This window comes from Otolemur garnettii, unplaced genomic scaffold (assembly GCF_000181295.1).
Source record: "Otolemur garnettii isolate 467f Iridium unplaced genomic scaffold, OtoGar3 scaffold00510, whole genome shotgun sequence".
Lineage (NCBI taxonomy): Eukaryota > Metazoa > Chordata > Mammalia > Primates > Galagidae > Otolemur > Otolemur garnettii.
Window position 1 is genome coordinate 5016 of NW_003852905.1, and position 21437 is coordinate 26452.

At 49.3% G+C, this 21437-nt stretch overlaps 2 protein-coding genes across 2 annotated transcripts in view; one reads left to right on the forward strand and one right to left on the reverse strand.

The window, feature by feature from the left end:
* LOC100948075 (cytochrome P450 11B1, mitochondrial-like) overlaps positions 1 to 3141 on the forward strand; it is a 6302-nt gene extending 3161 nt beyond the window's left edge. Inside the window, exons 4-7 of the mRNA XM_012814013.2 lie at positions 167 to 356; positions 751 to 829; positions 915 to 1112; positions 1571 to 3141. Coding sequence (XP_012669467.1) covers positions 167 to 356; positions 751 to 829; positions 915 to 1112; positions 1571 to 1684 — 581 coding nt within the window. The 3' untranslated portion in view covers positions 1685 to 3141. The remainder of the gene's footprint in view (positions 1 to 166; positions 357 to 750; positions 830 to 914; positions 1113 to 1570) is intronic.
* Positions 3142 to 15108: 11967 nt separating this feature from the next.
* Positions 15109 to 20308, reverse strand: LOC100948396 (cytochrome P450 11B2, mitochondrial-like). Its single transcript, XM_003803738.2, has 9 exons — positions 20070 to 20308; positions 19568 to 19723; positions 18003 to 18202; positions 17687 to 17890; positions 17295 to 17449; positions 16782 to 16948; positions 16309 to 16387; positions 16026 to 16223; positions 15109 to 15622 (listed from the first exon to the last, which is right to left on the reverse strand). Exons 1-9 carry the CDS (start codon positions 20306 to 20308, stop codon positions 15509 to 15511), a joined length of 1512 nt encoding a protein of 503 aa, XP_003803786.1. The 3' UTR covers positions 15109 to 15508.
* Between the last annotated feature and the right edge of the window lie 1129 nt (positions 20309 to 21437).

Below are 21437 nucleotides of genomic sequence, written 5' to 3' on the forward strand. Positions count from 1 at the left end.
TGTGGAGGACTCAGGGAAGGGAGTGCAGATGGGCATTGGGATTTGAGGTCCAGGGTTCCAGGGATGTGTCCTGCTCAGGGCATGCACACCCCCGCCCCAGGGAGGGGGTACATGCTTGGAAGAGCCACCCTGAGGGAGGAGGTCTGGGCAGGTGTCCATGCCTGAGCCTTGCATCTGTGGCTCTTGCAGACAACCTTCCCCCTGCTGATGACACTGTTTGAGTTGGCCAGAAACCCCCAGGTGCAGCAGGCCCTGCGCCAGGAGAGCCTGGAAGCTGCCACTAGCATCACTGACAATCCCCAGAGGGCAATGGTGGAGCTTCCCCTGCTGAGGGCAGCCCTCAAGGAGACCCTGAGGTAGGTGCCTGCTGACCTCTCCGCAGCCACCCTGCCCCCTGCTGGAGAGCAGTGCTCACTGGCAAGTGGCAGCCAGGAAATGGGGCTGATCAGCAGCCTTGCCTCAGGACCCTTTCCCTGCCCCTCCTTTCTGTCCTGAAGGAGAGGGGCCCCTTCTTTCCTTTGGAATCCCTCTCAGTGTCCTGGGGCCAACTCGGCGTCTCCTGCTTGGTTGGGGCTACTCCAGTTGAGGGGAGTTTGGCTGAGCTCAGCAGGTGCACAAAAGCACCTCCTCACGGTCTGGCCTTCCCATGGGCCTCTGGGTGGTGGTGGCGGGGTCGTGATAGGAAAGCTGTAGAGGGCACGGGACAGGGGCCCTGTACGCTGAGACCACTCACCGATGTCCCCGCCCCAGACTTTACCCCGTGGGCGTCAACCTGGAGCGACTCCTGACCTCAGACGTGGTGCTGCAGAACTACCACATCCCCGCGGGGGTGAGTGCGCCCCACGCCCCTCCAGCCGAGGCCCCACCCCCATTACCGACGGTGCAGCTGACCTGTCCCTCCGCACTGTCCGCAGACACTGGTCCAGGTGTTCCTCCCTTCCCTGGGTCGCAACCCCGCCTCCTTCCCGAGGCCAGAGCGCTATGACCCCCATCGTTGGCTGGACATCAAGGGTTCCAGCACAAAATTCCGCCACCTGGCCTTTGGTTTTGGCGTTCGCCAGTGTCTGGGGCGGCGCCTGGCAGAGGTGGAGATGGTGTTGCTGCTGCACCACGTGAGCGGGCCTCGGCTGGGCTGGGCGGGGCATGTGGGGCGTGGCCATGGCAGAGTGGGGTGGGGCTACAGCAGAGCAGAGGGGGACTGGTAGAAGAGGGTAATTGCTTTGGGAAGGATAGGGCGGGGCCAAGCTGAGGTGCTGATGGGGTCAGGCCTGGGGAGGGTCAGGCCAGCAGCAGAGTAAGGCAGTTCCTGGGTTGGGCGGGGCCGGTAGATGGGGAGGTAAGAGGGGGCGGGGCCCTCCAGCCTGGGAAGCCGTCTTTGCAGTTTAAGGGGGCCTGACTTGGCCTGGGCTTGGTCAGGCTGGGCTGGTAGGTCTGGGCTCACTGTCTAGCTCTGGTTGGAACCTCAGGCTGCTCCTCCCCTGCAGAATGTGTCTAACCTAGAGGGCAGTGAAGGCTTTGCCAGGTCCTTGGGCAGCCGACTAGGCCAGATGAATCACAGCTTCTGTCCTAGGTGCTGAAAAACTTCCTGGTGGAGACTCTAAACCAAGAGGATGTAAGGATGGCCTACAGGTTTACAATGAAAGCCACCAGCTTCCCTGCACTCAGCTTTAGGGCTGTCAACTAACCACGCTCCCACACCCAAGCTTCCAGCCTCACCACCAGCATCCCTCTGCCAGGGCCCCAGGCCACCCTGTTTTCTCCCTGTGCACTGCGTGCTGGCCCACACTTCTGTCCAGCTGGCCCCTGCTCACATGGAACATCTGAGGCCCTCCAAGGCCAAGGATTGCCGGACTATACAGTAATGCCAGGGTGGCGCTGGGGACACTCTTGCCAGCAGGACTCAGCCCTGCCTCCTGTCCCACCTGGCTCCTTCTCAGGCAGGAGGTCTCCCACATCCTCCCCAGGACACCCTACAGGTCCCTCACGTGGCCATGCAAGAGTCCTCAGATTCTGTCCTTTAACTCCTGTCTAAAGTCGTATACTCCTTGTAATCATGTCCCTGCCCCTTGCAGGAGCTGTTCATGTGGGTCCCCTCTACTGCTTCCTTGTCATCGCACATGCTATGCCTTTGCCTGGAATGCTCTTGTTTGGCTGGACTTCACCTATTCTGTACAAGGTGTTCTGTTTTTATTTTCCACCTATCCCTTCTGCTTGGCCCCTTTGGGCTTTTAATAGGAATACCAGGCCTCTGTGACTGGCTAAAGCCCCCAAGTGGAGCTGCACAGCATCCTCAGTTGGTGGTTGCTAGAATAGTCATGACTTCTGCAGAAGTGTGCATCTGTGTCAGAAGATACTGATCTGGGAAGCAGTAAAGACTGTGAACACATCTAGTTGATGGTGGGGTTTACAAAGAGAACCTCATGGAATTGTGTGGTAGGTCCATCACTGGGGCAGCCATGCATCACCTCTCATGAAGTTCTTTATGCAAGTGCCCAACTGACCCATAGGCAAGCTAAGCCTGGTTTGTAGCAACCCACAAACAAAAGAAGACAAGAGACCATCTCACTGGTGGAAGAGACTTTGAACTTTCGGGCACTGACTTGAGGTCACAGGCTAGGCAGGAGTCTCCCACATGTCCCCTGGGGTGTGTGAAGCATGGCCAAGAGGCTGGGTAGTGGAATGTGCTCCACTCTTGCTCTCTACTTCCCCCACCCCCTGTGACAGACACCAGGCAGCTGGTGCACACGAAGGCAGTGAGGTGGGGGGCGGCCCTTCTGGCTGAGCAGCCCTGATGGGGTGCTGCTCAGTCCCTGGAACTCCCAGATAAGGAAAAGGATTTGCAGGCTCCTCACCCCTCCACAATCCAGGGGAAGTGCTGTCTGCCAGAAGCACGTCAGGGGCCTTTGAAGGTGCTTTGGAGAGCCAGGCAGCAGAGAGAGAAGGTTTCAGGCTCTGTGGCCACATGGGCACAGGCTGTAGCCCTAGGGTGTCACACGGTCCCATCTTTAACTTCTGTGTGCTTCAGTTTCTTCACGAGGGAATTTCATGTGGTGATTCCCATTTTACTTTGCCTCGGTGAGGAAAAACAAGATTGGTGTTTGTAAAGCGTCCAGCTCAGTGCCTCAACAAGCAAATAAATAAAGGAAAATTTCTTCTCCTGTGACTCAGAGTTGCTTTTTTATTTGTCACCCTGAATGCGTGAATGGGTGGCATGTGATGGCAGAGACAGTACTGGAGTACAGTTACCACCTAGCAACCACATGACACTCTGCCAGTCTGCACACGCATCCTCTGGTCTTCACAGCAACCCCACGAGGTAAGCAGCATGACCGCCCCCATCTCACAGAGAAGGAAACTGGCTTAGAGAATTTGCGCCACTGCCCAAAGTGTCACAGCACATGCATGGCAGGCACCACATGAGTCCCTTCTCTAGCGACCTCACTACTTCCTCCTTGGCTGAAGACCATTGAATGCACAGGGCTCTTCCAATGTAATACTGAAGGAGTCCAGGCCTTGTAGAGGGAAACACACGTATTTAGGGTCCAACATCTCCGGAGAAGGTTCTTTTTCCCAGTAGACTGCAGCTTCATTGTTTCAATTGAAATCTTGCTCTTGCAAGATACACTGAGCTAAACCACTAGATCCAGGTCACTTCCAAACTGCAGACCTTCAAACAATATGTAAGATAATAAATGCTCACTGTTTCAAGCCACTAAATATTGGAAATATTGTCCTGTTGAATTCTGTTTTCTTCAATATTTATCAGGGATATTGCTTGGCATTTTTCATCAACATTCATAAGGTACAGTGGTCTGTGCTTTCCTTTTTGTGTAGTAGCTCTGTCTGGCTATGGTATCAGGATAATGCTGGTCTCACGAGTTTGGAAGTGTTCTCCTCTCTTCAGTTTTTTTGAAGAATTATAGATATGTTCAGATTTTATGTTGCTCCTCAAGTCACTTTCGGTAAAAGAAATGTATCCATTTCCACTAAGTTATCCACCTTGTTGGAGTCCAGATGTTCATAATATTCTCTTATAATCCTATTTGTTTATGTAAAATTAGTTGTGATGGCCCCTCTCCTATTTCTGATTTTAGTTATTTTAGTCTTTTCTTCTTGGGCAACCTAATAAGGTCTGTCAATTTTGTTGATCTTCTCAAAGAATCAGCTCTTGGTTTCATTTAGTTTCTCTATTATTTTTCTATTCTTGATCTTTAAACATCTCACTCTAATCTTTATTGTTTTCTTTCTTCTGCTAGATTTGGGCTTAGTTTGTTCTTTTTCTGGTTCCTCAAACTTAGTGTACAAACTTAGGTTGTTGAGTTGAGATATTTCTTTCTGATGTAAGCTGTTACAGCTGCACATTCCCCTCCTTACAATGCTTTGCTCCAGCCCATTAGTTTGGACATGCTCAGTGTGTGCTCTCCTTGGCACCAAATATTTCATAATTTCCTCTGCAATTTCCTCTTCAAACTTTTGGTTGTTGAAGAGTATGTATGGGTCATGTTTTCTGTTTCTTTATATGCCTTGTGACATTTTGGTAAAGTATGGGCATTTGAATAAATAGCCACCTTTCTAAGTCTTTATGAATTGGCTTCATGCAGAGGGAAGATCTTCACTAATCTTCTTGACTTAAAGGTTTAAAGTCTTCTTAATTACTTTATGAGGCTGTGTCTTTCCTGGACACATATATGTGTTCCTATTCCAGTTCCCTATACAGGGTAGCCATAAAGTTCATATGCAATTTAAATAGTTACAATTATAAGCAACTATTACATGCTTTTAAGTGTATTGATTGATTCCCTTGGGAGTCTCAACATTGCTGCCTCTCAAAAGCCTTGGATTTCTATTGTACTGTATTATTCTGCCTGTCATCTCTTGCCCCCAAAATACTTGAAGGTTGGCAGACTTCCTGCAGCTCTAAACTCCATAGCCTATAATCTGGTATCGAAACTATACCACATTCCCACCATACTCTGAGTCAGGCAAGAGTTTGTCTAGCTGTCCCCAGACAAACTAGAACACTGAAAGAACTTTCCACTCTTTTCCTTTTATCCAAAGGGAGGAACTAGTTGTTGCGAACCAGCGAGGGGAAGGGAAGAGAATGAGAGTGGAATTGGTGGGGACTGAGAAAAATACAGCACAAGAGAAGACACAGAGACAAAAGATGGGATCGGGAGGACTGAATGAGCCGATGGCTGCAGCCAGCACCAAAGCACAAAACCAGCTTTATTTTATAGAATCTGTACAGGGTTGCTCAGGGGGAAGTAGTGTAGACAATATGGGGAAATAGGATAAACAAAAGACATAATTTTGGTCTTACAGTACAAGTGAAAAATGTAAATGACTTTTTAAATTCTTTTTTGATTAAATGATAGCTGTATACATTAATGCAAACATGGGGTACAGTGTAGTGTTTTCATATAAAATTTGAAATATTTTCATCAAACTGGTTAACATAGACTTTGTGTCATTTACTTAGTTATTGTGTTAAAACATTTATACTCTAGTTCTAGAAAAGTTCACTTGTACCCTTGTTAGACAGACCATATAGGTGATCTTTCCAGTCACCCTCCCACCACCCATCTGCCCTTCTCCCCTTCCCTCCCCCACCCCTTCCCTCCCCATATTCTTAGGCTAGAATTAGGTTGTAGCTTTCTTTTTTTTTTTTTTGAGACAGAGCCTCAAGCTGTCCCCCTGGGTAGAGTGCTGTGGCATCACAGTTCACAGCAACCTCCAGCTCCTGGGCTCAAGCGAGTCTCCTGTCTCAGCCTTCCAAGTAGCTGGGACCACAGGCACCTACCACAACCCCCTGCTAATTTTGGGTTGCAGCCATCATTGTTGTTTGGCGGGCCAGGGCTGGATTCTCACCTGCCACCTTGGGTGTATGTGGCTGGCACCTTAGCCACTTGAGCCACAGGCACCGAGCCAGGTTGTAGCTTTCATTTGAGATCTATAAATTAGTTTCATAATAGGGCTGTGTACATTGGATACTTTTTCTTCCATTTCTGTGATACTTTGCTAAGAAGAACATTTTCCAGTTTCATCCATGTAAACATGAAGGAGGTAAAGTCTCCATCTTTCTTTAGGGCTACACAGTATTCCATGGTGTACATATACCACAGTTTATTGATCCATTCGTGGATCAATAGGCATTTGGGCTTCTTCCATGACCTGGCAATTATGAATTGGGCTGCAGTAAAAATTCGGATACAAATATCTTTATTGTAATGTGATTTTTGATCTTCTGGGTATATACCTAATAAAGGAATTGTAAGATCGAATGGCAGGTCAATTTTTAGTTCTCTAAGTGTTCTCCAGATGGCTTTCCAAAAGGAAAGTATTAGTTTGCATTCCCACCAGCAGTGTATAAGTGTTCCCTTTTCTCCACATCCATGCCAGCAACTCTGGTTTTATGATTTTGTGATATGGGCTTATCTTACTGGAGTTAGGTGATATCTCAAAATAGTTTTGATTCGCATTTCTCTAATGATTAAGGATAGTGAGCATTTTTTCATATATCTATAGGCCACACGCCTATCTTCTTTGGTAAAATTTCTCTTCGAGTCCTTTGCCCACCCTGCGATGGGATCACTTTTTTTTTTTTTTGTTAATACTTTTGAGTTCTCTATGGATTCTGGTTATTAAACCTTTGTCAGAGACATAGCCTGCAAATATTTTCTCCCACTCTGAGAGCTGTCTGCTTGCTTTACTTATTGTGTTCTTGGCTATGCAGAAGCTCTTTAGTTTGATCAGGTCCCAACAGTGTATTTTTGATGTTGCTTCAATTGCCCGTGGGGTCCATCTCATAAAAAATTCACCCAGGCCGATTTCTTCAAATGTTTTCCTTGCACTTTCTTCTAGTGTTTTTATGGTTTCATGTCTTAAGTTTAGGTCCTTAATACAGTGAGAATCTATCTTAGTTAATGGTGAAAGGTGTGGATCCAGTTTCAGTCTTCTACAGGTCGCCAGCCAGTTCGTCCAGCACCATTTGTTAAATAGGGAATCTTTTCCCCACTCAATGTTTTTAATTGGTTTGTCAAAGATGAGGTAACGGTAGGTAGCTGGATTCATCTGTTGGCTCTCTATTCTGTTCCATACATCTACCTCTCTGTTTTTGTGCCAATACCATGCTGTTTTAAGTAAATGACTTTAATAAAGACAAATCATCTTGTTAATGGTTTCTATTCAGCTTCATTAACATATGATAAGAAGTAAGAAGGGAAAGTTCACAAGGATCTCAGCATAGTTGACAAAAAAAAAGGGAGAACTAGGATCTAGTGGTTACTACTCAACTTTGTTAGCAGAAGGGAAAGATTTCAGGGATATCTGCCTAGTTAAGTAGACAAAGAAAGTCACATGACTTCCGACAGAGGGAGCCTGAAGAAAGGAATATGGTTTTTTTTGGAATGGAGGAGAAGCACTTGGGGGTTCATTCCCTGAATGTTCTCCAGGCTGTGAGGGCTCTGCTGTCTCACAGCCCACTCACCACAACTAGTAACTGGGTGATGTCCTTCCAACTATCCCACAATGTACTGGAAGGTGGTCGGCAAGGCAAGCAAATGTCATGACATTTTCTTCTTGTTTGAGAGTGGCTTTTTCTTGATTAGACATTCACTTGATTGCCATTACTTCTGACCTGATTTCTGGAGGTTTTGTGAAGGTATTTTTGTCCATTATGATTATTATTCAGTGTGTCAGTGGAAGAGAAGAGGTTTAGAGCTTCCTAGTCTACCATCTTACAGACATCACCTCCTTTTTTTCCCCTTTTGAGTTGTGCATGTTAATGATTAGAAAAAGTAGAAACTGTACAAAAAGATATATTCAGAGAGTTGTCAGAAATGGCATCATAACATTGCTTCCTTCCCATCTCACATCCATAGCTCATAGGTAAACAATCCCAGTAATTCTTTTTTATCCTCCCTCTCTTCATTTCCTTATTTTTTTTAAAAAACTAAATTTAACTTCATTTTTAATTAACAAATAATAATTGCATGATTTATGGGGTACATAGTGATGTTTTTGTTACATATAGTGTATGTTGAGTGTGTCAGGGAAATTAGTGTATCTATCATCTTAAACATTTATCTTTTCTTTGTGTTGGGAACATCCAATATTTTACTTCTAGATACTTAAAACTATTTAGAATATTATTGTTAACTCTAGTCATCCTACAGTGGTATATGGTACACTAGAAGTTATTCCTCCTATCCAGCTGTAATATTGTATCCTCTAATAAATATCTCTCTATCCCTCCCATTTTCCTACCTTTCTTTGTTGCCAATATCCTCTGTTCTACTTTTTATTACAATTAAAGCTTCTACGTATGAATGAGAACATGAGGTGTTCTGTTAATGTGATGTAATGTGTCGCTGCCACCCATGTGGAAGAACCAGGGTGGACATGGATTGAAGCACTAGCTTGCAAGAGGTGGGCTAACCAGAAGTGCAGGAGAGCCCTGAGCCCCCTCCTCAATGGCTATTTATTAATGTTATACACATCAGGTGTGGAGAGTTAAAGTAATGCCATACACATCAGGGGAGGAGAGTTAAAGTATTGACATACAAGGGCTGCCATGGGTAAGGATTACACATGCTCTCTCCTCACATGTTCGGAATTTCCCCACAACCCCCATGAAGGAGCACCAAGCATCAATGTTTAACATCTGCTTATTAATGAGTGTCTGATCTTATCTCATTCTGGAACACTGAGTTACTTGGGGGATTGGCTCTAAGTCACAAAACATTTATAGGCTTGCCAGGAGACTGTCCTGTTCTCAGTGTTTCCTTTTAATGTCCTTGCAAGCATGGTGTCCATTCCTCTACAGTAATGTATTTACTGATGGTGTGTTGAACCATCCTTGCATTTCTGGGATGAATCTCGTTTGATCATGGTGAATGATCTTGATAATGTGCTGTTGAATTCTGTTTGCTAGTATTTTGTTGAAGATTTCTGCATCTATGTTCATCAGGAATGTTGGCTGATAGGGTTCTTTTGTTCATTGTTGCAACCTTGCCTGGTTTTGGTATCAAGGTTAAGAATGCTGCATTCATATGTGGAATGAATTAGGAAGAATTGCCACTGCTTCACTTTTTTCAGAATAGTTTGAGAAGAATTGGTATTAATTCTTCTATAAAAGTTTGGTAAAACTCAGTGGTGGAGACATCAGGTGTTGGGCTTTTTTGCTGCAAGATGTTTTATTGCTGATTGAATCTTGTTGCTTGCTACTTGCCTGTTCAGGTTTCCTATTTGTTTTGGTCCCATCTTGGTAGGATGTGCATGTACAGAAATCCATCTACTTCCTCCAGATTTTTTAATTTATTGGTGTGTAGTTGTTCATAATAGTCTCCAAGGATCCTCTGTGGTTCTTTGGTATCCACTGTGGCATCTCCTTTTTAGTTGCCCATCCTATTTATTTGTGTCTTCTCTCTTTGTTCCTAGTTAGTCTAACTAGTTGTTTGTTGATTTTGTTTCTCTTTTCCAAAAACCAACTTTTTGTTTCATTGATCTTTTGTATTGGTCTTTTAAATCTCACTTTTGTTTATTTATGCTCTGATCCTTTTTATTTATTTTTCTACTAATATTAGTTTGTTTTGTTTTTGCTTTTCTGGTTCCTTGAGAGGCATCAATAGCTTATTTATTTGATATCTTTCCAGTTTTTTTTTAATTTAGGTATTTGATGCTACAAATGTTCCTCTTAATATTGCCTTTTCTATGTCCCATAGGATTTGATGAGTTGTATTTCTATTTTCATTCATTTCATGGAAGTTTAAATTTTCATTCTTTTTTTTTTTTTTTTTGGAGACAGAGTCTCACTTTTTCACCCTCAGTAGAGTGCTGTGATGTCACAGCTCACAGCTCACAGCAACCTACAACTGCTGGGCTTAGATGATTCTCTTGCCTCAGCCTCCTGAGTAGCTGGGACTACAGCCACCCACCACAACAACCAGCTATTTTTTGTTGCAGTTTGGTGGGAGCCAGGTTGGAACCCACCACCCTCAGTATATGGGGCTGGTGCCCTACCCACTGAGCCACAGGAGCTGCCCTAAATTTTCATTCTTAATGTCTTTCTTTACTCATTGATTGTTCAGTGGAATTTTGTTTCATTTCCATGTATTTGTATAGTTTTGAATGTTTCTTTTATTATTGATGTCTAGCATCATTCTATTGTGGTCAGATAAGATACTGGACATGATTTTAACTTTTAAACATTTTGGAGGCTCATTTCATGGCCTAAGATATGGTCTATTCTGGAGACTGTCCCATGTGCTGATGAAACAATTGTGTATTCTACAGATGTTGGGTAAAATGTCCTGCCTGTGGTGCAGTTTAGATCCAATGTTCTTTGTTGATTTTTTGTCTAATTGATCTGTCTGATGCTGAGAGAGCCTCTATTGTTGTATGGGGATCTACTCCTCATCTGGCCATCTCGACTTTACCAGTAGTTGTTTTTCTCTTTCAGTACTTTGAATATATAATCCCTTTGTCTCCACAGAGCCACTTGTTGAATAGAGATCACTTCCCCTGGTGTATGTTTTTGTCTCCTTTGTCAAAGTTGAGATGGCCAGATGAAAATGGCTTCATCTCTGGGTTCTCTGTTCTGATCCATAGGTTTCTGTCTCTGTTTTTAAGCCAGTACCATGCTGTTTTGGTTACTGTAGCCTGTAGTATAGCTTAATGATCCCACCCAATTTGTTCTTATTGCCTAAGCTTGCATTGGCTATTTGGGGTTTTTCCTTGTTCCATAAAAAGTATACAACTATTTTTCTATCTTTCTTTCTTTTTTTTGGTCAGTCAGGTCCAGGTGAGGTCAAGTTTCAAACCTGTCACCCCTGATGTGCAGGGAAAGTGTGCTCACCACTGAGCTATAGCACCCAGCTACAACGCTCTTCTAGATCTGCAAAAAATGACATTGGTATTTTGGAAGGCAGCTGTGCCGACCATATTACCACCAATGCTGGCACAGGACACTGGTATTTTAATGGAGATGTCATTGAATCTGTAAATCACTTTGGTAGTATGGATATTTTAATAATGTTGATTCTGCCAAACCGTGAACTTGACATGCATTTCCATCCATTTCTATCCTCTGCAATTTCTTTTGTCAGTGTTTCATAGTTCTTCCTACACACATCTTTTGCCTCCTTGGTTGAATATAGTCCTAGGTGTTTTATTTTCTTTGTTGCTACTGTGATAGATATTGTGTCTTTCAATGTGAATTTCTTCTGTCACCATGATTGTGAAGCTTTATTCTACCCAGGTCACAATGAGCTGGCAACTTGAGGCTGGGAGTCCCTGACAGGGCGTTAGACTTTGGGGCATGTCTTCCAGCTCTGATGAAAGTGGTAGAGGCTTTGGGGCAGGGTCTAGGTGCAGTACAACAGAGTCAAGGATGGTTTCTTGGGCTTGGTAGGGCCAAGAAGCCAGAGGAAAGGCTTTGAGAAGGATAAAGTTGATCTGCCTTGGAGGGTGGGGTCAGGGGCCCAGCTTGCAGGAGGCAGTTAGGTCCAGGAGGGCAGAGTCTAGGTCAACTGCATGGCACACTGTTCCACCAGATTTCATGGACCTGCCAAAGCTAAGTAGCAGCTCACTGCTTCACCAAACCACTCAGATGGTTTCAGTGATGCTTGGATCTCTCGAAAAATATATATCATATATGTATATGCAGGTATATATATTCTGTATTTATGATTCGAATTACAAGATTGTGGGCGGTTGTGAGTTCAAAATCCATAGGGCAGGTGACTAGGTTGGAACCCTGGAGTGAGGGCTGACTCTGCAGTCTGGAGCAGCATCCCTTCCTTCCCAGGATACTTTAGTTTTTGCTCTTAAACGCTTTCAATGACTAGAAAAGGCCTACCACCTTATGGTGCATAATCTGAATCTTCACTTAAAGTCAACTCATTGTTGATGCCAACCACACCTAAAATATGCCTTCAAATAAAGACATAGATTAGTGTTTAACTGAGTAATTGGCTACAATACCCTAACCAAGTTGACAGAAAACTAACTTTCATAGGCATTAGGGCGCCCAGCCTCCGCAGCCGAGAGAAAATTACTTCTGGTGGTCTTTACTAAGGGAAATTGAGAAAAAGCATTTTTATACCTGTGTCTTGGTCTGTTTTGTGTTGCTTATAGCAGAATATCTGAAACTGCATAATGTATAAAGAAAAAAACTCAACATTGCCACTTTGGAGAGTATGTTTCAACATGAGTTCTGGTTGGAACATTCAAACCACAGCAAACAGGTACCAGGGAACATATTAATTTGCTAAAGTAATGAAGTGACATCTGGCATATAAATTGTAGTTGGAGTCACTATCTGGTTAACTTTATAGTAATCTATTGTCATTCTCCAAAATTGTCATCTTCTGCACAGTCCAAATAGTCAAGTTGGTCAGAAACATTGTGGGGATTACTGTGTGAACATTCTTTAAGTTCTTGATAGTGGCACCTATCTCAGTAATTTTTTCCAAAAATACATTATTATTTTTCATTTTCTGCTTTCCGAGGCAGAGGCAATCCTAGTGGCCTTTCCAACCATAATAGCCTTTACTTCACAGGTGAAAGGACAATTGTTGGTTTTGTCAGGAGTAGATCTTAAGTCTATTCCAATATTTCATACTGGAATGGAAGGAACAACCACTGGATGAGTTTGAGGACACACTGGGTCCTCTGTGAGATGGACCTGAGCAAAACCTCCATTAATCACCCAAGTCCCTTACTCCCTTAAGTTTGGAGTCTCTTGAAACTAGTGTCAGTTCAGAGCCAGTGTCTAGAAATGTCTGAAAAATCTATTTCTTTTTCTCTAGTACACACTCACCTGGTAAAGAGCTATGAGTCTCTCTGGGGAAAAGAGAGAGAAAGATTAGCAGTATGAATCATGGGCAGTGTGGCCGGGTCTCTGGGGGAACTGGCCTACCCTTCATTTAGGGGGCTCTGGGTATGTAAACTGACTCAAGTCAGGGAGCTGATTCAGGACCTGTGACTCTATGTTTTTATGATTCAAGTTCCACTTCTGTTCATTAGACCTAGAAGTCTTCTTCTTACATGGAATAAGTAAGAATTTTGTAGATTCTACATTTCTTTGGCATCTCGGAACACCATCACTGACTAGCCAATGCCATATGTCTTGGCAAATCAGGCCATTCTGATTACTGATTTGATTATGCTGCCCATTATTGAGACCACACTACACTATCTTTGGTGAGTAAGTGCTACTGCATGGTCTCTGCCAACTTCCCTCCCTGCAATTGCTTCCATGACAGTTAAGGATCTCACATCACTGACAGCAGTTCCCACTGTCATTTCTGACCTACAGAGAGGGTAATCACAGAGCACTTCAAGGATAGTGGAGCTCCCTGGATAAATTCACTTCTCACAGTCATGGTGAAAGATGCTCCCCATAGATATCAAAGGAGAAACAGAACACAAGACTAAGGCAGAGGTCTTCAGCAAGAGTCATGTCTAGTGAAGCTGTTGGGGAGGCCACCCAAGAACCCAGACCAGTACAGTCACTGATAGGTAATTCCATTTGTAGGGAGCAGCAAAGAAGCAAGTCCAATTCATGAGAGCTGCACTGGGTGTGCTGTGCCCAACCAAGGCAGGGAATCTGGGAGCCTTTGGAGAGGACCAAGAACATGACACATTCAGTCAAAGAAGATGATTCTTGAGCCGTAAGTTATTTGACCTATGGAGTTTTGGGGTTGCTTGGGGCTTGTTACCTCTACCTCCTTCCCTGTGCTTCCCTTTTAGAACTGGAATGTCAGCCCCCTGCCTGGGCAGCCATTGCATTTTGGAAGCGCACAATGTGCTTCATTCATATGCCCCATAGCAAGAGCAACTTGACCCAGGATGAGCTGTACTTTGAATCTTATCCAAATCTGATGTAGATAACAATTGAATAAGACTTTGCACTTAGGCTTAAAAGTAGATGCTAGAATGAATTTAGACTTTTGGAGCTAGTGGAGAGCAATGCAAGTACCCTGCATGTGAGAAGGATATAAACTTTGGGGAACCAGAGGCAGAATACTATAATCTGAATTTTTGTGCCTCTCCAAAATTCATATGCTAAAATCCAATCAGCAGAGTGATAACAGAAGTAGGGGAAGGCTTTTGGGAGGACATGAGGTCATGAGAGAGGAGCCCTATGAATTGGGATACTGCCCTCATTAAGTAAGCCCCAGACTATAGGAAGGTCTTACCTCTGAACCAAGGAGCAGAGCCCTCCCCAGACACAGAATAAACTTGCCCCTTGGTGACACCCTTCACAACCTCCAGAAAATAAATTTTTGATTTTGTAAAATACTCAAGACATGGCATTTTGTTACAGGAGCCTGAACAAACTAGACAAACAGTCTGTTTAGTTGTACTTCTAGGTGTGCCTAAGGATCTTTTCAATGATAGGAAAACAAAAGCTCTAATGTGGCTGCTATGTTGTTCAACCCAGTGACCACAGTGGGGACACGACAGTACGGTAGACACCCTCTTAGCCAGGGCACTTCCAGTTCCTGGCTGGTGTGTTGCAGAGCGGTGGCTTGGAGGGGTCTATTTCCTCTGCTGGATGAGGAGTACATGGAGAGGGTGTGGAGGTGGGTCCACTCTGATAACTGCTGCCCCTCTGTTTCTACCCCAGGTCCTAGCTGGGTCTGCACTCCTATGTTGACCAGAGGAATGAGTGAGCAGCGCTGTCTGTATAATCATTGGCATAATCATATCCATGCCACTGCCAGAGACATTGCTCAGGCGACATCCAAACCTCCCACCCCATGAGCCTCCCCGCTCCACTCAGCATCCTCAGGACATGCCCCTAGGACAGGACAGGGAGTGGGACACTGAATGCCCACTGGCCCAACACCACCTGCTCCATGGGCAATAAGGCAGGGACACGTGGCCAATGCTACTTAGCTGTGGGGTCACAGTGGCCTCCAGACTCAGTTTTCTTGACTTGAAAATGGGGATGTGTCAGGACAAGAGATGCCAATGGCCTTGTCCCTCTACCCTGCAGGATCCCATTCCCAGAAGGCAGGTGTCAGAGAGTCAGTCAACAGACCTGCACACTCACATGCCATCCCCTTTAATGACTCAGAGACAAACCACACAGAGGCTTTTGTGAGGGGACAGGGAGACGGCAGCAGGGGGTTGTGAGAGTGGCCAGGAAGGCATGGGGAAGAAACATGAGGGCCTGCAGGGTGTGCTGGGAGTGTGTGGGCAAAGCTCTGGGGGAATACTGCCTGCCTGAGGAGCGAGGTGGGACAGGCGGCAGGGCCGAGTCCTGCTGGCAAGAGTGTCCCCAGTGCCGCCCTGGCATTGCTGTATAGCCTGGCAATCCCTGGCAATCCCTGGCCCTCCCAAAACCCTAACCCTAACCCTCAGGTGTTCCATGTGAGCAGGGGCCAGCTGGACAGTGGTGTGAGGCAGCACGCAGTGCACAGGGAGAGAACAGGGTGGCCTGGGGCCCTGGCAGAGGGACCCTGGTGGCGAGGCTGGAACCCTCGGTGGGGAGGCGAGGCTAGTTGGCAGCCCTGAAGGTGAGGATGGGGACAGTGGTAGGCGTCAGTATGAACCGGTAGGCCATCCTTACATCCTCCTGGTTTAGAGTCTCCACCAGGAAGTTTTTCAGCACCTAGGACAGAAGCTGTGATTCCATCTGAACCCGGTGCAGCCTCCACCCAACTCTAGGCGAGGAACGTGCTGCAGTGGGAAGAGCAGCCTGAGGTCCCAACCAGCGTGAGCCAGTGAGCCCGGACCTGTCAGCCCAGCCTGGCCAAGCCCAGGTCAGGCCAGGCCGCCAGGAGCGGCTCAGGCTGCCCAGGCTGCAGGGCCCCGCCCCTCCTTCCCAGGTCCAGCCAGTCTGCTCCAGCCGCGCCCCACTCTGAACCCGAAACACTCAGGCCCCGCCCACACCTGTTCCGCCCCGCCCCACTCTGCTCCACCCTCGCCCCGTCTGGCCCCGCCCACCTTGCCCTTCCCACTCTGCGCTGGCCACGCCCCACATGCCCCGCCCAGCCCAGCCGCGGCCCGCTCACGTGGTGCAGCAGCAACACCATCTCCACCTCTGCCAGGCGCCGCCCCAGACACTGGCGAACGCCAAAACCAAAGGCCAGGTGGCGGAAGTTTGTGCTGGAACCCTTGATGTCCAGCCAACGATGGGGGTCATAGCGCTCTGGCCTCGGGAAGGAGGCGGGGTTGCGACCCAGGGAAGGGAGGAACACCTGGACCAGTGTCTGCGGACAGTGCGGAGGGACAGGTCAGCTGCACCGTCGGTAATGGGGGTGGGGCCTCGGCTGGAGGGGCGTGGGGCGCACTCACCCCCGCGGGGATGTGGTAGTTCTGCAGCACCACGTCTGAGGGCAGGAGTCGCTCCAGGTTGACGCCCACGGGGTAAAGTCTGGGGCGGGGACATCGGTGAGTGGTCTCAGCGTACAGGGCCCCTGTCCCGTGCCCTCTACAGCTTTCCTATCACGACCCCGCCACCACCACCCAGAGGCCCATGGGAAGGCCAGACCGTGAGGAGGTGCTTTTGTGCACCTGCTGAGCTCAGCCAAACTCCCCTCAACTGGAGTAGCCCCAACCAAGCAGGAGACGCCGAGTTGGCCCCAGGACACTGAGAGGGATTCCAAAGGAAAGAAGGGGCCCCTCTCCTTCAGGACAGAAAGGAGGGGCAGGGAAAGGGTCCTGAGGCAAGGCTGCTGATCAGCCCCATTTCCTGGCTGCCACTTGCCAGTGAGCACTGCTCTCCAGCAGGGGGCAGGGTGGCTGCGGAGAGGTCAGCAGGCACCTACCTCAGGGTCTCCTTGAGGGCTGCCCTCAGCAGGGGAAGCTCCACCATTGCCCTCTGGGGATTGTCAGTGATGCTAGTGGCAGCTTCCAGGCTCTCCTGGCGCAGGGCCTGCTGCACCTGGGGGTTTCTGGCCAACTCAAACAGTGTCATCAGCAGGGGGAAGGTTGTCTGCAAGAGCCACAGATGCAAGGCTCAGGCATGGACACCTGCCCAGACCTCCTCCCTCAGGGTGGCTCTTCCAAGCATGTACCCCCTCCCTGGGGCGGGGGTGTGCATGCCCTGAGCAGGACACATCCCTGGAACCCTGGACCTCAAATCCCAATGCCCATCTGCACTCCCTTCCCTGAGTCCTCCACAGACAGGGATTGCCATCCCACCAATGCCCACATGCAAGTCTTTTCAACAGTTGACAGAGTGCTGAGGATGGGAGGGTGCAGGGCCTGGGGCTGGGGCCCATGGCTGATACGTGACAATGGAGGACACTGCCTGAGAGACAGGGTGGGTGCTCTCTGACCGTGTCCACACTCCCTGCTGTGAGATCAATAGCATTGGCCTTGATGGCATCTGGTGACAACTCTGCCTGCAATAGCAGCTCTGCCACAATGCCACTGTAGTGTGTAGGGTGGTTGAGTGCCAGTTCCTGATAGATTTTCTGGATGCTGTTGTTGGCTGTAGGAAGAAGAAGAAACACCCCTGGCTGAGAACTGAGAAGCACCCCCTCTTAGTCCTGCACCCAGCACCCCAAGTCCCCCTGGCCCCACCCGCTCTGGGTCAACCCAGTCCAGATTTTGGCTCAGCTTTGACTCTTCCTGGCAGACCTCTGCTCTCCCCAGGGCTGTGGAGAATGAAAAATTGGACCACCACAGAGGCCCTGCCACATGACACTGCAGGGTCCCTGACCCTCACCATACTGGAAGATGCAGTCCCATGCCTCAAAGTGCTCCTCCCATGTCCTGGTGCTGGTCCAGCGGGACAGGCTCCTGGGTATGAACATGAGCTGGGCAGTGGATTTGAACATAGTCTCCAGAGCGTGTATTAAGTTCAGGCTGGCTGGGCTGGGGTTATGGCCAAAGAGACCCAGCCGCTCTCCAAAAAGTGCTAGGTTGCTGGCTGCAGGGAGGATGGCACCACTGAGCCAAAGGCAGCCTCCCACCAGCCCTCCCTGTCCCCTTCCTACTCTACTCCAACTTCACTGGGGGGGACCTCCCACCTGACCTCACACCTTCTATGGAATAGTGGACGATGCTGGGCTGGATGTCCAGGGTCAGGCCCCCCTGGGCATTCCGTAGCACCTTCTTCTTCAGGGTCTGGGTGAAATCCCTTGCTACTGTATCCACCATGGGGAGGTACTTCTCCACAGCTTTTGGGGTCAGCACTCCTGGGTTCAGCCGCAATCGGTGGAAGCGCCATTCGGGCCCATTCCTACAGAACAGAGCACACGGCTGGAGAGGCAGCCCCAGGCAGACACCAGGCCCCAAACCTATATCCCACCTTCCTCGTCCCCAAGGGAATCGGCGGGGCAGGGCACTGATGGGGGCCTTGAGACAGCGGCCTGTGTTGCTATTGTGAACAGTGTTTTCTCTCTGAGTGGACTCCAGGTGCTGGGCTCAGGACTTGGGGACGAGACAGTGGCTTCTGCCTGACTGTGCTGTGGGGGCTTCATGAAGTTCATTCATGTGAACTTCCTGGCCCCTGCCTGCCTCACAGACAACCTATGTGAGCCCTCCCTGAGTGGGAATGCCTTTTCTCTAGGGGGAAGGTTGTCCCTTGGTCAAGCTATGCCTGGTATTCACAATATTTGTGCTCATGCACTCAGAACAGACGTGTGTAACACATCAGGTTGCATGGAATCACAAGCTCACACATGCAACATGCTTACAAATGTGGGCACCGACACAGGTGCACATTCAATGCACAGGACTGCAAATGCACACACATTCACGCAGACTTGCACACCTCTTGCTTCAGATATGCAACCCACCCTTCTGCAACTGTCCTTTCTGCTCCTGACCCCCACCCAGATACCTCCAGTTAAGGGTCCCACGCAGAAGAGGCCATCCACCTAAACCCCGCTATTCCCAAGAGAATCCACTTCCCCACAGTGTGTGGTGGCTGTCAACTGTCCACGTCCATCCTTCAGGCCCTCCTGTCCTAATGGCAGCCCGTCTGCAGCTGATGGACTCAAGCACACTCTTCTTCCTCGGCCTACCAACCAAACCAGGGGTGCCACCACTTCCCTGGGGAATGATACATCCCAAGGCAGTGGCCCCACCTGCTGCTTAGCTCCTGAGAACACAGGACAAGCAACCACCTGCATCCGTGCTCACCGGCCCCCTGCCCAGGACTGGGTCCCCAAGGCAAAGGTTTGCCTGAACTCTGGGAGCCAAGGGCAGCATGGTGGACAGCAAGCTCTGGGACACTCTGACTATGACCTGGGCCAGCGTCCACCTTCTCAGAGCCTCTGTTCCTCACCTGTACGCTGGAGCCCCAGCAACCATGAGGGAACATGGCCACCAGGGCTGTGCAGTGGGTGCTCCCTAACGCACAGCTCATTGCCCTCCCTCCTCTCAGCGCAAAGTGCCCTGCACACGTCTCTGCCACTGCCCTGCTCCCCCCACCACAGGGTACATGGGACCCAAGGGAGACACTCCTTAGGGTTTGGTAGTCACTCTGGTTCCACAACCACCACACCCACAAGTCCCAGGCAGGGGCGATTTGGGGTCTTCTCTGTGTCGCCTCCTCTCTTTGTCCCAGTTGCCCTTCCCCCCATTCCAACTGGACCCTCACAGCAAGAACACGCCACATTTGTGCCCACGGTGATGCCTATAGGCCAGCCAGGGATCCAGGCACATCCGGCGTGGGTGCAGAGTCTCCACCTGCTGCAGCCTCTCCACGTCCTCTGGCAGCATCACAGACACCCTTGGTGTCCCTCCTATGTCATACCTGTGGGACAAAGCACAACGTCCTGCCGGGCAGGGCCACGTCCTCCCCTGGGTCCAGCTCTGTAAAGCCAGTCCAGATTGGCTTTATCCGACCTCCCCCTTCTGGACTAGTGATTTCACAGCAGGAAGTCCCCCCTGCTGTCTACCCGAAACCTCGCCAACCCCAGTGCCTCCGAGTTCTGTCCTCAGGCACGAGCCCTGGTTTGCTGTCTCCTCATGAGGAGCTGTGATGTCCTCTGCTGAAGACAAGGACCCATCACCCACTGGGCTCCCTCCCGGTCTCCCCCAGGATGCAGAGCACAGGGAGGATTCTGGGTGTCCTCGCTTAGGGGCAGGGAGGGCTTTACCTGAAAATTGGCCCCAGCTCCTGGAAGTTCTGCTGCATGTCCAGGTGGAGGTTCTCATAGCCCTGGTCCTTCCAGATCTGCAGTGTCTTCATCCAGGTGTTGGAGCGACTCTGGGGTATGGCTTCGAAGGGCAGCACTGCCTTGGGGGCCAGAGCGGCTCTGGTGCCCAGTGTCCGTGGCCCTCTCAGGGACAGGCAGGGCCCCGCCAGCCACGCACCTGCCTTTCTCCTGAATGCCATCCCAATGCTCCCTCTATTCCGTGCCCAAATCCTTTTATTTGTCATGGGACCTGCACTGGTAGATGAATCACGTCATGGGAGAAACCGTCCCCGGACCTGCCTGTACACCCAGGGCTGAGGTCAGGGCTGAAGCAAGGTCTGCCCTGGGGTGCAAGGGGGTGGAGGTTGGGGGAGCAGCCTCTCCCTCCTCCAGGGCAGAGCAGTGGATGATGAATGTGCCCCTTATCTTTCCTGGGACCTTGGATTATTCATCTACCTCTTGCAACATGCAGTGCAGAGGAAAGGGGAGAAGAATGGGGTTCACTAGAGTAACCCACTCCTGCCTGTCCCTGCCCTCCCAGGCCTTGTGCTGGTGCCTGCAGTGGAGAGCTGACCGGGCTCCATCATCATGTCAGCCTCAGCCCTGGGGGCAATGCAGTGAGTGCAGGGGCACAACGTGTAGGGGGGATTCACTGTGTGTTCCAGGGCTTCACTGTGTGTCCCGACCCGACCCAGTCTTGCCTGGCCTTGCTGGTGCAGCTAATGGAGACATCGGTCCTTCAGGGGTTGGGGGTGCTAGAAGCCACCCTTGGGCTGAAAGTTGAGGCTGTAGCTTGCCTAGACCCGTCCTTGCCTATGAAGTGGCCTGTGGCAGCTGTTCCGGACCTGGCTTCCCCATGGCACATTGCCCTGGTTTAGATTCAGAGCTCAGGCAACAGGAGATGGTAACATCCGACCTGCGGCACCATCAGGGCCCCGCTGTCCAGTCAGCTCTCTGCAGCAGGCACTCGGCCAGGGCTGTCCTTCAGAGGGTGGGTCCGTGGTGTGGTTCTCGTGTTGTCCCACTGAAGCCTGCAGCAGTCCCGGGAAGTAGGCACTGCTGCCACTGTCCCAGATGTTCTGTCACCTGCCTCATGTCCCAGGGAGGGAGCCCGGGGCCCTTGCCCTCAGCTCTGTTCAGCTGTGCCTTTGAAGCCGGGCCCCCTGTTCCCAGCCTGAGGCTGGGCAGCCCAGCTCCAGGAAGCTGCCCCCCCTGCTGTCTCCCAGCACCTTCCAGGGGGCTGTGGCCTCTCCTGTTTCAGATCCCAGTAAGAAGTGAATTCTGTTCTGCTGGAGGTCTGCCTCAGCTCTGCTTGCCACTGACTTCTAC

Excerpts from the sequence above, each read along its gene's own strand:
- LOC100948396 (XM_003803738.2), bottom strand. The coding sequence starts at position 20,308 with ATGGCATTCAGGAGAAAGGCAGGTGCGTGGCTGGCGGGGCCCTGCCTG. Across the intron at positions 19,724-20,069 it reads GAGCTGGGGCCAATTTTCAG|GTATGACATAGGAGGGACAC; the intron begins GTAAAGCCCTCC and ends TTTGTCCCACAG. Across the intron at positions 15,623-16,025 it reads TGGTGTTGCTGCTGCACCAC|GTGCTGAAAAACTTCCTGGT; the intron begins GTGAGCGGGCCG and ends CTTCTGTCCTAG.